The sequence below is a fragment of the Serinus canaria genome, chromosome 2 (assembly GCF_022539315.1).
Source record: "Serinus canaria isolate serCan28SL12 chromosome 2, serCan2020, whole genome shotgun sequence".
Lineage (NCBI taxonomy): Eukaryota > Metazoa > Chordata > Aves > Passeriformes > Fringillidae > Serinus > Serinus canaria.
This window is the reverse complement of record NC_066315.1, coordinates 146,485,164-146,502,552: the sequence shown is the minus strand read 5'-3', so window position 1 is coordinate 146,502,552 and position 17,389 is coordinate 146,485,164. Positions and strand designations below refer to the sequence as shown.

The 17,389-nt window shown below is 42.1% G+C and overlaps 1 protein-coding gene across 1 annotated transcript in view; it reads left to right on the top strand.

The window, feature by feature from the left end:
• COL22A1 (collagen type XXII alpha 1 chain) overlaps positions 1–17,389 on the top strand; it is a 206,314-nt gene that overhangs the window by 41,975 nt on the left and 146,950 nt on the right. Inside the window, exon 4 of the mRNA XM_009090824.4 lies at positions 13,455–13,566. Coding sequence (XP_009089072.2) covers positions 13,455–13,566 — 112 coding nt within the window. The remainder of the gene's footprint in view (positions 1–13,454; positions 13,567–17,389) is intronic.

Sequence of the window (17,389 nt, the reverse complement as noted above, 5' to 3'; positions counted from 1 at the left end):
TTAACAGTACATAACGTGTGAATTCAGAATATAACACTGAATATCTTGCTGAATGCATTAGAAATCAACAGGGAATTTTGAAGGAAAGGAAGGAATTTGCTTAGAATATCAGTTTATCATCCAGGAAGTCTGATATTTTAAACAAATGCTTAATAATGGTTTAAACAAAGTCCATAGAGCATTCTTGTGGGCAATATGTTTTGAATAGGTTTTTTTAAAGAGAAATAAAGACAAAAGAAGGTTTAAGTCATCTGCCCTAAAATGCTCAATAACACCTTCCTCCCCCCCATTGTATTTAAGTCTAAATTGTCATTTTCATTCCATCAGCATTTGAGAAAGTGTTATGACCAAACAGAAAAACACAATGATAATATTTTGCATCCTTTAGGTGTGACCTTTGCATATTTTTAGGAGCCATAATATTGCATCAAAGCTACAATATTGAATGTTATTTAAAATATATTATACTTGAGGTTTTAAGACTTCACATTTGAATTATTTGTATTTTAGACTAGACCTGCTAGACATGGGATTTGGTTGCAGAAATCTGGATGATCCCTAGAATTAAGAATGAGCTGAGCTCTAGTCCTGAACATTACCAGAGGAGATAACACTCCTCAGCAGATACTGGCTGCTGCTTTCAGGGGACTCTGCCATGGAAGTAAAGAAAGGCCTGAAGTGATTTCCTCAGAGTGCTAAGAAAAATAAACCCTGGGGTAAGACAATTCCAACCAACACAAGGCATGACACATCCCACACTGGATGGTGTTAATGGAGCAAGGGAGGAACATGAAAGCCCTGACTTTAACTCCTAAGCAGCCACACAGGCTGTGTGTGTGAACAACAGCAGAAACTGCATTATGGGTTGTGCCACAGACTGACCTCGGCCTCCAACTCTCTTCCCTGTCTCCAAAACCTCCATGTGAAAATGACCAAAATTCCAAAACATTCATGATCTCTGTGTTTCCCTGTGACTCTATAAAGGGTGTTGGGGCATTTTACAAGGAAGGCACTGATTGTAGAACTGGTCCCCTACAATTACAGACTGCAGTGGCTGTGTTTAGCTGTCAGTGTGTCTCCAGCTCCAGGGCTTTGCAGCACAGGGTTCACATTCCAGAGATGCCAGTGACTCTCCAGCTAATTACAATATCCCTGGGACTATTTATATTTGTCCACTAAAGCTTGTGGTGGCATGAGAAAACTGGAGTGCTCAGGCTGCTGTACCTGCAGGATGACCAATGTTCTCCTGGGGAAAAAAGTGTATTTGTGGTGCCTGTGTGGCAGGCATTGTGCCCTCCCTATACACTTGGCAGTCTCCTTGGGAAGTCCCCAAGGTGCCAGTGGATAGTCCATGAACTGCTGCAGAGATTTGTGTGGGATCACTGCCTTGGGACAGAGGATGCAGAGACACAGAGGTCACCAGCAGAGACTGCCTGTGTGCAGTGCTGGTGGAGCAGACACCACCACTCTCCTCTCCATCCTCGGGGTTATGCACACACAGGCAGGGCTGGAAGCAGCTGTGACATTTGGGAGAGATGGGGCAGAAGGATGAAGCTCTGCACACTCTGCTCTCATGGTTTTCAGTGACCCATCACTAGGCAGTGCTAATGGGACAGGGCTCAGGGCTTCTTATTTCCTCCTCTCCCCACCTTTTCTCTAGGAAGTCCCCCAGAAAATGTGAAACTGGTCTGAGCTGAATTTGAAACTGAGTTCCTGACCTACAGACACCTGGCAATAGCGACTGTAAGTCCTGAGAAGCAAACAGGGAAAGAACAGCTGACCTGCAGTCACAGGAGCTATGTGAGTCTCCTGTGAGCTGGAGTAGATGGCTGGACTTGTGCTGTGAGGTGGATTTGTCCCCTGGGCAGGTAGATGAGATAGCTGCAGTGCAGGTGACCTTACTGGGGTCCTGCTGGCTCATTTTTTAGGAGTCTTATGAAGAGCAGCTGGGGGAACTGGGGGTGTTTAACCTGGAGAAAAGGAGGATCAGGAGGGACCTTTTTGCTCTCTACAACTCCCTGAGAGGAAGGTGTAGTGAGCTGGGGCTCAGTCTCTCATGCCAGGTAACAAAAGGCCAGAGGAAACGGCCTCAAGTTGTGCCAGGGGAAGTTTTGTTTGGATATTAGGGAAAATATCTTCACTGATAGGATGATCAAGCACTGGAACAGGCTGACCAGGGAACTGGTGGAATCATCACCCCTGGAAGGATTCTAAAGGCATGTAGATGTGGCACTTGGGGACATGGCTTAGTGATGAACCTGGCAGTGTTAGGTTAATGGCTGGACTCAATCTTAGAGATCTTTTCAACCTTAATAATTCTGTGATTCTACCATTCCACTGTGCAATAGTTAACCTTAACACTATAGCCTAGATCACTGCACTTAAAAGGTCTTTGAAGTTTTTCAGAGGTTGACAAATGGTTCACTTGTGTTCAAAGGCATTTTGATATCCAGTAACTCCAAAAAACCACAACAGGTCAAGCAGGTCAATAATTACCAATAAATCATTTGTGGTGTCTAAGCATGGCCACTGCAGGCCTGTGGGCTGGCTGTACACTGTGCATGCCCAGTGTCCAGACCCACCAGTTATCCAACATGGGGACCTTGGTTTCTCTAGGGTTTGTGGTCAGCCAAGGAATTTCCCTTCTAAAGGAAACTGAAGAATTGGTGAGTGAAAATGCACAGTCACCCCAGCAAGGGAGTAGGGAGTCACCAAATTGGGCACTGGGATTAGGAGCCTGGAAATACTGGAGCCTTCTCGAAAGTATGCACAACCAGGGTGACACCAACAGAGCTGGGATGAGTTCTTTGAATTAGAAAAAAGCCATTTTTTAAAAAAGTCTTTTTTCTTAATATGGTCAAAGACATAGCTGTTACACAAGGCCATGGATCTCAACGGGTTCCTGACACAGTGAATGACCTGAGAACATCAGGTCTGTGCTGGAGCAGGTAGCCTGGCTGAGCTGCTCAAAAATGTCAGGAAATATGGAGATGGAAAGCTGAATTTACTTTAAAATGTGCTTCTGAAGTAAACTGGTAACAGCAGAGCAGTCCCTGTGAAAGCCTTTCTCTGGTCTGAGTGCCAGCAGTGACAAATTCTGACACCTGCATTCACAGAGAAGGTTGAGCAAGAGTTAATCATGCACATGAAAGTGATTCTTTGACCGGTAGTACTTGCTTTCACCCAAAAGTTAAACAATCCAAGTAGTTTTCTTATTCCAGTGCTTTTGAGATTGATGAAAAGGAAATAAATACAATTTTGACTGTTCATAGCCCAAGAAGCAACTAATCCTTTGGCTATAAAAAGACTAATAGGTTGTCTAACTGTGATATACTTATAGATATTTTTCAGTCCAAATATTTTATATTAATTTTCCTTCAGAAACCATCCCATGGATTTTTCATCTGTGCAAGCTTTCTGGTTATTGTGGACACATGAGGGAAAAAAGGCATATATGGAAGCTGAATAAAATACTTCTGATTCTTGGATTTAAATTAGTCTGTCTGATGAGAATTCTCTCTGATGACAGCAGTGCACAGGTTTTGGAGTACTAAGAGTTCTAATCTCTTTTGTACTGGTCACCTGGCATAAGCAACCTTGACAGTCTCCTAAAGAGTAGTCCCCATCTGCATTCATGTTTCTCCTTGTTCATCACACCTAAAATTAATAGAAATATTTTTGTTTTCATGAACAGCTTATTGGTTGAGTTTTCTTACAGCCCAGGCAGCATTACAGGGAGAATCTAGCAGGTCTTAGTAAGATGCTTTTCCTTAAATGTATTTTCTTACCTTAAAAGTAATACTAAAATTAAAAAGTAGTTGCTTGTACTGAGGTCCTCCCATCCCTATCCCAAGGATTGATTTTCCAGATGTGCCATTTTATGGTTTTCTGGAGGAACACAGAGCACCTTGACACCTGAGGAACTCAAAAGAGGCTTTCAAAATAGAGGAACTAATTAAAACCAGAACCTAATACAAATAGTCTCAGGTAATTCAGCTGGTACAAGCCTATCTGGCACACAAAGGACATCAAAGGAGTAATGAACTCCTGTTTAATCTTGTAAATCACTGGAGCAGGAAGAAGCTGAAAGAGGGCCTGTGGCACCAAGCCGAGGGTCCATTACTGAGAAAATGGAGATGACTTCAACACAAGAAAAGCCTTCAGTAATGAGCCAAAGAGTTCAGTGTCAAAACCAGCTTTCAGTGTCGCTCAATATGCCACTTGCAACTGTTTGAAAACTGAAGAGGCAGAAGGGTAAGAGAGAAGCAGGGGACAGATGCAGATAAACAGAACAATGCACCACATAAAGTGTTGTGTTATTAACTTGGGATCAGGTGTTGAAAGGTGCTGCCTCAGAGGCAGCTGCTGTATACATGAATTTATTTCCTGTTTTTACAGCAGGCTAGGGGTTAGATTACAACAACCTTTACACAAGGTGGGGTGGCTAGGACTGTGTATTCACTTACTTGCTTCTTTTTTTTAATTCTCTCTCCTATCTTTGGCATAATTTTCTTACTGGTTTATATTCGTTTTATCTTTCCTGAAGTGTTATCTTTTCTTTCTTGTGTAAAGATACCAAGTGCTGCATTTTTTTCCCTCTGTTCTATTTAGACTGATGTTTTTGAAAGAGTGGCCCCATATTTCAGTTCAGTGACTGCCTGTCCACCTGCCTCACTGCCTCTGGAAGATTGCTCCTTTTTGAAGTATAGCTCCATTGTACACCTCAAGTAAGGTTTCTGCTCCTCATAATCCCAAATATGGATTGGTGCTCGAGCTGAGATCAAACTCCTTTTTGAGGTCTGCATGGGACTCTTGTGGCTTGTTCCTTTCCTGGGGCCAAGGAAAAGTAGAAATTGTGTCTTCCAGTGCTGTGAAGGAGAGTAAGCAAACCAGGAACAGTAAACCAACAGCCTGAGTGGTGGCATCATGTACCAGGAGTAAATCCGATATATAAATTTTATAAAGCTGAGACCATCTTAAATGTGCTCTAAACCTTATTGAGTATGAGCTAGAAGGTTCTAGGCTTGCTGGAAGATACCTCTTTCGTGCTGGGGTAAGACCTGTTCCATCTGCTTTAGGAAAACCTCGTCTTTAGCTTAAGCTCTTAGCTGCTCTCCCTTCTGGAATATGGGGATCTGGTGAGAAGAAAGTTGGGTCAGCCTGAAGTGCTGCTTGAATCCCAGCTGGAACATCAGTGGAAAAAAAGGTTAATAGCAAGAATCTCTTTAAAGCACTCTTGAGACCCTTAATCTATAGACTCTGGAAAGTTTTATAGTTCCAAAATTCCCTTGCAAGCTAACGAATTTTTTAAGTGACCTGTTCAACCCATTTAGTCATCACTGCAGTGCTTCATGCAGGGCTTGTGGGCAGCCAATAAATCTCTGGTTTCTTCCTCCAGAGGTGCTGTCCTTCATGTTTTGGGGGTAAGTCAGGGAACCACTGCTGACTGATGATGATGATGAATCAAACCTCTGGGAGAGCTGAACGTGGTGTGAATTACCCATGCAAAATTTAACTTCTTCTTTTCCCATCTTTTCTGGAGAGTTAGAATGCAGTGAAATAACCAGGGCAAGAAACAGAACTCTTATCCTTTGTAAGTCTTTGGAAGTAATTTCTTCTGACAGCCAGAGATAGTTGGAAAAAAAATGTTTACAAACATTTGCAGTAGCACAGGTCTGAACAGTGGGAGCTTCAAGACTCGTGCACCTGCTCTTGTGCAGTGCCTTTGAGACTGTGCTGCAGGACAGGCTGGTCTCTAAACTGGAGAGACATGGATTGGACAGATGGAATTGGGTGGGTTGGCATTCAAATTGGAGTGGTCAATGGCTTAATGTCAAAGTAGAAACCAGGGGTGAGGGGTGTTCCTTGGGGTTGGTATTGGGGCTGACAGTGTTTGCCATTTTTTTAGTGACATGGACAATGGGTTTGAGGCACCCTCAGCTTTGTTTGCTGAGCACACCAAGCTGTGAGTGCAGTCACACAATGGAAGGAAGGGATGGCATCCAGAGGGACCAGGAGAGGCTGGAGAGGTGGGGCTGAACCTCAGGAAGTTCAGCAAAGCCAAGTACAAGGTCCTACACGTGAATCAGAGCAATCTCAAGACTGAATCCAGGCAGAGAATGTATTGATTGCAGCCCTTGAGGAGAATGAGTTGGGGGTGCTTGTGGATGAGAAGTTTAACATGTCTCAGCCATGAGCACTTGCAGCCCAAAAAGCCTGACATGTCCTGGGCTGCATCCAAAGCTCTGTGGGCAGCAGGTTGAGGGAGGGGGTTCAGCTCCTTGATTCTGTCCTTGTGAGACCCCATCTGGACTGCTGCATCCAGCTCGGGTATCCCCAACATAGGAAGGATGTGGAACTGTTGGAGAAACTCCAGAGGAGGCCACAAAGATGCTCAGAGGGCTGGAACACCTCTGCTGTGAAGACAGGATGAGAGATCTGGGAATGCTCAGCCAGGAGAAGGGACAGGGCCAGGGAGACCTTCTTGCAACCTTCAGTACTTAAAGAGGGCTGAGAGGAAAGCTGGGGAGAGACATTTTAAAAACACATGTGGCAATCAGACGGGGTAAATGGCTTCAAACAGGAAGAATGTAGGCTTATATTAGATGTGGTCAAAGATCCTTTGAGATGGACACTTCAGTGATATTTTAAAATGTGGTACTCGCTCAGCTCTTGACAGGGTTTCTTTTCCTGTGGAGGAAGAAATGTCAGGAACAGCAAAAATACTGTAGCAGATAATGGCTACAATAACAATAACAGCAACACATTCTGAATAAAGTAAATGGTCTCTCCTTTGGGGTTTGGACACTGCTACTCCAGCCCTGAATTGAACCACATCTTGGCTGTCCAGAAATAGCTGCTTTCAGCATAGAGCACTGTGGAAGACAAGGATGCCAAATGTTTAGATACAGGAGAAAAAAAAAATAACCTCACTTACACTCTACTTTGACATAACTGATTGCTGGACCTATCTCATTAAATACACCATATAACTTTATTTTATGGCATTACAGCATATTTTTCCTCTTTTTTTAGAGTATATATTAGCACAGAAATTATTAAGATAACAAAAATGAGGGCTCCTTACAGTGGCAACAACCTTGCAGATCATACTGGAGGAGTTAAAAGGGACACTGAGGGCATACAGGCTCTGCCCTGTGGGCACAGGAAATCTGTGAAAACTTAAATTTCAAAAGTGCAGAGATGTCAGACAAGTTCATGTATTTGCTGAAAGCCTCCCAGGTGTTGCTGTTTTTCATAGGAATTCACACACTGAATAAAGTTCAGTGCCATTGACCATCCTCCAGTAAAAGAAGCACGAGCTATTTTATCACAGGCTATACTGATTGCTGTTTTCAGAACCAGTGAACCAGCAGGTGATGACAACTCCCTGATCATGGCCTTTGGTGACACTTCATCAATGCATTGACAAGGTTGATATTTCAGCTGCGAGTCTGAGCAAGACCAGAGGATGGAGCATTTCCTGCAAAAGCTGCTTTGTTTGATGTTAGTGCTCGTGGCTGGCAATCCACTGGAGTAAATACATTCCAGACACCACACTCGAGGCTGTGATGTTCAGTGCCTTTCCTGATCCCCTTCTCACTTTCCACGTTCCTCTCCAGGCTGTTGTCTCATGAAAAACTTTCACAATTAGAAGCAGCCCAGTTGTTCCCCCTGTGAGTGTTATTGTGGGTCTTTGGAGACACAAAGCAAAAGACTTTTTTTCAGAAAGCTGCTTTGGGCAAAACAAGAAGTCAATGACTCTGTCCTGCTTTGAGAAGCCTTTCCAAATGTGCTCCCTGCTGTGCTTTCTGGCTATTAAAACTTAAATTTTTTGCTCTGTTTTGTGGCTGTTTTGCCCTGAAGACAGGAGTCAGGAAAATCTCAACCTGCACAACAGCTTCCACCATGCTGCCCATATCAGATCCCTAATGGAGCCAAGCAGAAATGCAGCCCATATTCAGAACAACCAACCATGGCCCCTTTAGTTGGGTCTTCAGATAAAAATCTTGAGAAAATGTTGTAGGATCACAGAATGAGTACAGAGCTCTTTGATCACCCTTTGGCCACGCTTTGAGGCGTCGGGTGCACTGTGGACATTTGTCCTGTAAAAGAGAACCTGGCTGCATGTTACAGTTAGATGGTGTATAAATTGTCCAGTGCCAAGTTTTGCCATCTTCTCCCTGCAACAGAAAGATCTGGGTGTGTTTTCTGATTCTGGAAAACAGGCTGCTTCCTGTAAGGGGGTTATAACTCTCAGGCAGTGAGACATTCGGCTGATTTGATCAGCAGAGCAGTACAGAAGAAATTACTTTTCAAGCCAAGTATGCTGTTACAAATCTGAGCTTCTCTTTCAGCTCACTGTTTTAATTTTAATATGGACTAGGGTCTGCTGGCTTTCAGGAGCTGTAATCATGTTAGAGGGTTTCAGTGGCCACATATTGTTTTAGAAGCTCTAATGAAGTAAGAGGTTTAGGATCAAAGAGCATTTTATTAAATGCCATGTTTATGGCATTACTGATCAAGCAGTTCATGAGCCATTTGGGAATCCACACCTGCCCTGCTATACAAAGAAACACCTTTTAAATCAAAGCAGCTGAGAACAGGAAAATCCTATCTCACCCTGTGCTTGGGCATGGTGCAGGAGGTAACAGCATCTTTGCCCTTGCTAATTTAGGCAGGTCTGTTCTTTCCCATTCACTTGTAGAGAAGACTGGGAAGTTACATGTGGCATTTCATTTTCCATATGCTGCTGACAATATGGTGCCTCCTTGGTGGTGGGAAAACCAAAGAACAGACTATTTCTGCTGTAACTGCAGCACAGAAATGCTGTGTGACACATTAAACTTTTTGGGGAAAGATCTCACTGAGCAGTTTTTACTGCACTGTTTAGTGAACAAACACTGCCAGGTGAAATGTCCTGGTCAGGTGTTGCAGAAATGATCACAGAATTGCTTATTTTTTACATTAATATTGTAATTCAAGGCTAAAAAGTCAAAATTAAAACTTCCATGCTGTCTCCCTCACAATCCCAGTTCTTTTCCTAAAGTCAAGGGAAGATAATCCATGCAAAGGGCTTCCAGGCACACAGAGTAAACCAAATGACAGTAATAACAGTAGTAATACTGGTACTAACAGTAGTAATGCTGTTAGTACTAAGTAGTTGTAATAGTGATGAGAATAATATACTTGCTTGTTCTTCAGCTGAAACAATCTTAGAGATTCTCTTAATTCACAAATTCATTTGAAGGTTTGCCAAGGTGTGTGTGTTTCTTTGTGTGTTCCACTTGGGTAATCTGCCTTGAGTACTTTCTCAGCTCAAATAATAATATTTTAGGTTTGTTTCTTTCTTTGCTCTTCAGAAGAGATTTTTAAAATCATAGCTGGTTAATCAAGCTGAATCTAAAAATCTGCAACCTTTATGCAATTCTGATGGCAAATAAAGCAATGTGAATAGAAGTTATGTGGGATTTGTTAATGTTTTTGTCCTCCCTACCTCTGCTTTACTCGCTGAACAAATGGATAGCATTCCCTGAGAGCAGGGAATCATCTCAGACAACTTCAGTAAAAATTCCTGTCTGTTTGAGCTCCCTTTCTGCTGAAAGGAAGGAGGCACTCCAGGTGGGGGTTCAGCCTGTCATCAAGATGAGTTGTCTTAATGACTCCTAAATTTCTCTGCTGACTCATAAGGAAACTGAGGAAACCTGCATCCATTGTATGTCTCCTTTTCAGACAGCTAAAATTAGGTGAGATACATCTCATTCTTGGCAGAGTTCTTAATTTTTTAGTGCATGGCCTGATGACAAATTTTCTGTAATTCTATTGAAATCTTTCAGCAACCAAAGTGTCCCTTACCTTTAAGGGCTTTGGTTGCAAATACAGTATCCAAGAATGGAGGTTATCTCAGCAGCTGGGCAATATTTAAATTTGGCACATAATAAATAAATAGTGTGATTAAAGTAAAAAACCCTTTGCTTTTGAGTGTGGCCTCTGACACACCTAAGGACTTAACTTTTCCCTGGATCTGCATTTAATTTTCCAAAGAGCTATCCTTTTTCATCAATTAATTAAAAATAGAGAAGACAATTTTTAATTTGCCAATCCATAGTGTGAATAAAAGAAAAAAATCATAATAAGATTTACTTTCGCGCTTTATCTAATCCTAAATGTAAATGGAATAATGTTGTAAGGGCATGACCTCTTTTCATTACACCAAATTCTGTTTGGAAAGTAGTTTTGATAGCTGTGTTTATGTTTCATGGTGTTATTTAGGCTTTTAAAAGTGCATTTTGATTGAGAATTCAGGAAAAAAGAAGAGATTGATTGAATCTGATACTTGTTTCCCCTGGAAAAGCATACCAGAGTGCACAGCTTCAGAGCTGCTCATGATGTGAACGTTCATTTGAGTTTTCAGAAATAAGAAGAGCAGTTTTGGGTCTGAGCTAATGATGGGAAAACTTGGCAGGAGCTTCCTGTCACTGTGTCTTGCACTTGTGCTTTTTTAGCAAGGGAGCTTTACAAGACTTGTGAAATTAGCAGGATTTCACAGCTTGGGGCCTCTGGTGAGTGGACATTATGCTGTCACCTGGGCAGCATTTCAGCCTTCTCCATCCATAGCTCCTCTCCTGTGAATAGTTAACAATCTCCTTGCCCAGTCAGAGTGGTCTCTCCCTGCCAGCAGCCCTCAATTCTTCCCTCAGCTCCTGTGGCAGTGTGGATGAGGGATATGTACTGTGTGGGGGAATGAGTGCATGGACAAGTCATGGTGCTGTTTGTGACAGCCAGGAGGGAGCTCTCATGTTCTGGTGGGGTCTGTTTACCCTGATTTACAGCTGCAGTCCTGGCTGATTGCAGTGTGTCAGAGGGGTGTATCACTGGAGTTGCTGCAGAGGTGATTATGAGGTGCAGCCATGAGGCTCTGGAGCACTTTAACTGCTTTATCTGCTCTCCCAAATGCCCAGTAATAGCTGGAAATAGAGTGGACAAAAAGGAAAAGCTGTTGACAGCCAGGAAAGTTACTGTAATACTAAAGAGTTCAACTTGGCACCAGGCAGCCATTTCTGTCTTTGCAAACAATTAAGATTATATTTCCTCAGAACAAGCAATTTCTTCAGAAAAAAGGTCCAGAAAATGATGAAAGCTTTACATTTTATTTGCTTTTTGCTATTTTGATTTGCTTTGGTACTGGCCCACACAGGTTTTTGCACCTATTTATTCATGTAAGTGTGAACAATATTATCATTCAGTTGGTTCCTTTTCCTGTTGAAGCTGTTTTAAAGCTCTGCAGTGCCTTTCAGCCTGAAAGGTTGAGGAGGACAACTAAAAAACCCAAGAATCTTCAGCCTTAATTTCATCACATAGAAATGTTTGTCTATCCTAGAAAAGTTTCAAGAGCTTGCTAACTGAACAAAGTTGAAAGAACTGCCATAGTTTAAAAGCAATTTATTCAAATAAGCTACACTTATGTCACCAGGTTTGTGTGCTGGAATTACCAAACCAGGAGTTAATGTGTGTAATTGTGCATGTGTGAGGGGGAGTTTATGTTGGAATAGCCTGAATAAAATTAAAACATATATTCTCTACTCAGTTGCTCATGACCTGCCTTTTACAGCACCTTTGCCTCTAACTCCACAGTGTGTTTGGTTCTGGGAGTTTGGATTTGCACCCTGTGGAGCCAGATTGGAGCTAAAAGCAGGATGTTTGCATCCACACAGTTCTGCACCTCCAGGAACTGGATGCATTCATGGCACCATTGTACCCCCACTGTCACTCACAGGGTTTAGCACCTGGGACTTCATGTCACAAAACTGCGTGTTCCTTGTGCCTGGGACCGTGCTGGTGCTGGAGCTGCATAAACTCACTTGTGGGTTAAGCTTTAAGGTTAAGATTGAGCTAAATCTTTAGCTTAAGATTGAGATAAAAATACTTTGTTAAAACAAAGTCAGAAACTTTAGACAACTGTCTTCCACCAAGATTAATAGTTGATGATAATGATAAATTGATTGGACTAAGTTTTATTAAAATTATATGAAAAATGTATGTGGTCAAGTTTCCTGGACAAGGAGATTTCAGTAAAGGCCTGGACCATTGGAGTAGATACACAGTGGAGGTCCATGAAAAAGATGAGAGGGCTGGAACACCTCTTCTGTGAAGAAATTTGGAGAAAGTTGGGGATGCTCAGCCTGGAGAAGCAAAGGTTCCAGCGGGACTTTCTCATGGCCTTTCAATATATGAAAGGGTCTTGCAAGAAAGAAAGAGACCTTTTGTCAAGGTCCATAGTGATGGGACAAGGGGCAAGAGTTTTAAGCTAAAAGAGGGTAGATATACATTGGAGATAAAGAATTAAATTTTTACAATGAGGGTCAGGAGACCCTAGTCCAGGTTGCCCAGAGAAGCTGTGGATGCCCCATTCCTGGAAGTTTTCAAGACCAGGCTGGATGGAGCCTCAAGAAACCTGGTAAGGGGAAGGTGTCCCTGCCTGTTGGTGATCTCTGACCTGGCCAGCAGTGGGGCAGCCAGGGATGGGGCAGAACAACAGCCTGGGGATCCGCGGGTGCGCGGGGAAACGCTCCGGTCTCGGGAGCACCACGGTGGCGTGGCCGCGTGGCACGGCAACAGAGGAGAGACAGGTGCCACTGAAGAGACAAAACTGAAGATATTTATTAAATACATAAAAGGGGCAGAAACAAGGGTGCAAAACAAAACATAAGATTTCAGAATGTTCTGAAACGTTCTGCTTCAGAAGACCCTGCAGTGGCGTTCAACACAGATACATATACAGTCTCTCATAGAAGGTTCTAGAAGCCGTCTGGCCAATCACAGGCTGTTGATCTGCATGGCCACTCCCAGTCAGTCCCAGAATCCTTTGCTCTTCATGATGGTTGTGACTTCTCCCAAAACTTGGTGTTGGGACTTGGTGTTGGTATTGGGTCATTGAAGCGTGGACTGTCTGCTGTGTGGTCAGCTCTCCCCCGTCCCCTTCAGGACAAGCTCCCACACCTGCCCATGGCAGAGGGGTTGGAACAAGATGATCTTTGAGGGTCCCTTCCCACCCAAAACATTCCGTGTTTTCTCTTATTCTATGAATAAATATTTCAGTCTGCACCTCTGCATTTTTCTTCATGGGAGTTAATGAATTATGCAGCATTCTCAGGGTGCTGTGGCAATGCAAAAATTAGCTACTGATTTCTGGAAAACTCTGATCAAGATTGTGACAGATTGAATTTAAGCTTGGTTTTGAGTTTTTGGGCTGAGAGGATTAGATCATATCAGAATTTTGTTTGGCTTTTCCCAACAAGAACAAGGCTCATTACTGAAGTGCTGTTTGTAGGCTAAGAGTTCCATGTAAGTATGATTGGAGGCACGTCCCACTACCTGATTAATGTCTTTTATTTCTATTTCTGTAGCACATAGGATTGATTAATGTCTTCTATTTCTCTTTCTGTAACACATAGGATTTGACCTGATGGATTCGTTCAGCGTGAAGCAGATTTTTGGAATGAAAGAAGATGGGATTCAGAGTGCTTATGTACGGCTTGGAAGCTTTCCTGTTGTTCAGAAAACTGAGTGAGTACTCTGGGTTTTCACTTTATTTCCATCTGAACCTCTGCCTTACATTATTTGGTTCCTCTAGGTTGACTTTGTAGTAGTTATCTGGTACCTACAGGTATGTTTCTGCTTTGCGCAGCTGTTTCAGTTCAGCTGGCTCAGAATAAGCACAACGTGGTCAGGAGTCTCAGCAGTAACCACAGGCTCCATCCTGGCAGAATATGACTTGTGTTTGGTGTAGCTCAGTGGTTCTGAGAAGCAGATTCCAGACATTCACAAAAGAACTTAGGGCTACACAAACAGCTTCTAAAGGGAATATTGAATATATCACTCCCATTGAGATAGAAATTTGCTAAACACAAGAGACCACTTGCTGGTAGATGCTGTGACCAGTTAGCAAATATGGATTCTGGCCTTGTAGAAGAATGAGAAGTTTTTAATCCTGTGTTAATGTGGAGTCAGTCCTCAGAGTCCTTTAGGACCTAAGGCTGCCAGTTGTGTCACAGTTTATCCCAAATGTTTCTTTGGGTTGTCACTCGAGCCCTGCTAGCACTAGCCTTGACAAGAGAGAGTGCATAATTTCACTGTGTAACTCTGAACCATAGATTAAATTGTCATCATTAACATTTTTGCAGTAAATTTCTCAGTACTGGTTTGAACTTCAGCTTTAAAAAAATCAATAATACTTCTTTACTTTCTTATGGACGATGGAGCTTATTTTTTATTCTGTTTTTAGCTCTTTTTCTCAGCTCACTGCATTTTGGAGATTGTCCTATGAATTACATTTGCTTGATTTCACAATTTTTTTTTTCATCCTCAAACCAACAGGACTGATGTGCTCTTCTTCCCTCTCCCCTCTTTCCCCATGTTAATATGATTTAAAATATATACATATATAGACTGAGAGGAAAACTGTTTTCTCTAGAGTCCATAAATGATATCAAGTCTAAGGGTAAATAGAGTCATGATCAGTGATCTGATTCAATGCAGCCAGCTAAAGATATCTTAGATTTGGTGTATGTATAACTGGTCTGAGTGTGGATAGAAATAAACCATAAGCCTCTTTCACTTGGATGGTAAGAAACCTATTTCATTTGACTCACTGTGATCTCTGGGTTCTGGGTGATACTATGAAAAATTGAGCAGTTCTTGGAGTATAAAGAGGAACTGTCAAGTATGAGCTGATAATCTTCATATCACACAGCTCAGTCTCCACTGCTGCTGTGTCCAGCCTTATTTTCCATAATTCAGTCGGTAGAAATTGAGTGAATGACAGTTTGAAGATCTGTGAAGCAAGTGTGATGGTGAGAAATCCAAGAACTACAGTGTAGACAGGTAAAATTAAGAAGCAGCCAACAAGAGATCATTCTCTGTAGGAACCTCTGGGAAATCAAAGCTTGGTAAAGGGTCATGGTAGGCTGAAAGGCAGTGGCTGCTTGGCATCAAAAACCAGCAGGGAAGAAGGGCATGCTTTTAAGGATGAATCTAATTAACCACTGGAGAAAGCACAGATTACAGAGAGTTGTCCATTTGAATTCCTTTTTCAAAGTAAGGGTTGAAGAGCTTTTTTGTTGTTGCTGTTTCTGTTGCTATTTTCTCAGAAAGACTGAGGGAGTGAAGCCAGACCAACCAGCTATGACGGCTTTCCATCTGCTCAGATTACACCCATTTATTTGTTGTTGCTGTTGCCCCTAAAATAAGCAGAATATTTTATCACCCAGGACAATTAGAAGTAAAACATCCCTAATTTTTGTAGGTTTAAATGAATAAAATTCCTTTTGAATTATTCTGAAACATGGAATTCGAGGAGGATTTTCACATTTTCAGCCTTTTATATTGTAACTTTCACACTCCTGTGGTTTGGGAATGAACCCAAATGGGTATAACACCATGGAAGGTGTTTGCATATTTGGTTCATTTTAGCATTTGTATGCCAGGACTCTGAGATGCTGCATATAGGGTCATTGCTCACAGAAAATGAAATCTTGTAAAGCTGCTCAAAACCGATAGCTGGAATAATAAACCAAACAAAAACATCTGTCGTGGCTCACAGATAACCTCCAGCAATGTTTAGCAACTGATAGCAACATCTCATAATTAGATACAAAATCATTGACTGAGTAATATATGAAATTCACTTTATTATCTGCTTAAAGGATTTGAATTCTTTCTTACAAGCAATAGTACTTTTACAAAGTGCCAGATTAGCTGTCTGGGAAATGTGCCTACTCATCATCTGATCTGTAACCTACAACTATGAACTTTCTTCCTCTTTGTGGTGAGGCATCATCTGTGATCAAACAAACCCAGCAGCCAGAGCTTGCCTTCAGTCAAGGACCTGATCACTGAGGGACTCACAGGGCTCTGCAGCTGTCTGAGGACTGGCCCCAGAATCTGGCTGGTGGTTTTTCCCACTCCTCATGTAACTGGGGCTGTCCTACTGCTTGTTCATGGCTTCTCAGTGGATCTTTTGGCCAAAACTGTGCTGCAGACTTCTGGTTTTGGATGCTCAGGTTTGTTTCTCATTACTGGTGTCTTTCCTAATGCCAAGACGTTGGCTCACCCTTTTGTTCTGTATCTCCTAGTTGTGACTCCAGGGCCTTCCTGCTGGCCATGTCCATCCTCAGGTTTCTCTTGTCTGGTCTTGTTCTGACTTGACCATGATCTTGGCTACCACCTCACAGAATTACCTGATGCTTGGCCAAGCTGCTGGTCATGATCTATTTGCTCTTTGTATTGGCACAGTGTTGTACCAATACAGAGTCTTGGGTTGTTTAGGGCATGATACCTTGGTGTGTTTTTCTGTGTCTCCTGATGTCAGCTTGGACTTTGGTTGCCTGCCCTAGGTTTCTCCATGAGCTCCTGCCCTGGTCTCATCATTCGTCCCCTTCTAAGAGAAGAAGTTGTACAAAAAGCCACCAAAAACTCCCACCCATTGAATGCTTACTTTTTTCTTACCTTTGACAAACAAATATTGCATATTAAAAAGAGCAGAAACAAAAAACCTTGTTCAGCTTAGAGAAGGGAAGACTCAGTGAGGGAAGATCTTACCCATGTATATAAATATCTGATTGGGAGGAAGTAAAGAAGACAGAGCCAACATTTTCTCAGTCATATTCATTGACAGGAGAAGAAGGAATGGGAACAACTTCAATCGATGAAATCTAAACACAAGAAAAACTTTCTTTAGATGAGATGATCTCAAGAGGTACCTCAGTGTCTCCTATTTCTAACAAGGTAAAGGAGATAAAGCATGGTGGAGATGGAATGACTGAAGGCTTTTTTGGTCTTGTAGTGAGTAAAGGACTGTAGGGAGAGCTGAGAAACACAGAAAACACTGCAGCAAGCAGAGGAGAAAAAGTTGTTCACATGGCTTCTTATGGAAAAAAAAACTTGTTTTGGGAAAATTAAATGACAGCAAGTGAGATTTAGGACAGATTCCTTTTTTTTTTTTTTTTTTACAGCATGCAGGACAGAGAAAGACAGGAAGAAATTACCTAGAGAAGATGTATCTATTCCATCACTGAGGTTTCTAAGGCTTGAAGGTCAAAAAGATGTCTGCCAAGGATGTATGAGACACAACCTTCTATAGTCTTTCCTTTTCCTTTTCCCTTTCCTTTTCGTTTTTCTTGTGGGCTTTTTTTTCCTCCTGTCATTCTAAGAGCCTCTAGTGATGTGAAGCATGTTTAAATGAACTGGCTTCTTCCAACTTGCAAATCTTTCGTATTAACATGAATTTCATATTAGCAGGCTTAGCTGTTGTAAAATTGTCAAATTGCTCAAGTACATTAAATACATTCTTCCTCACCAATTTAAATGTTGTTTCATTCAGTGTCTGAAA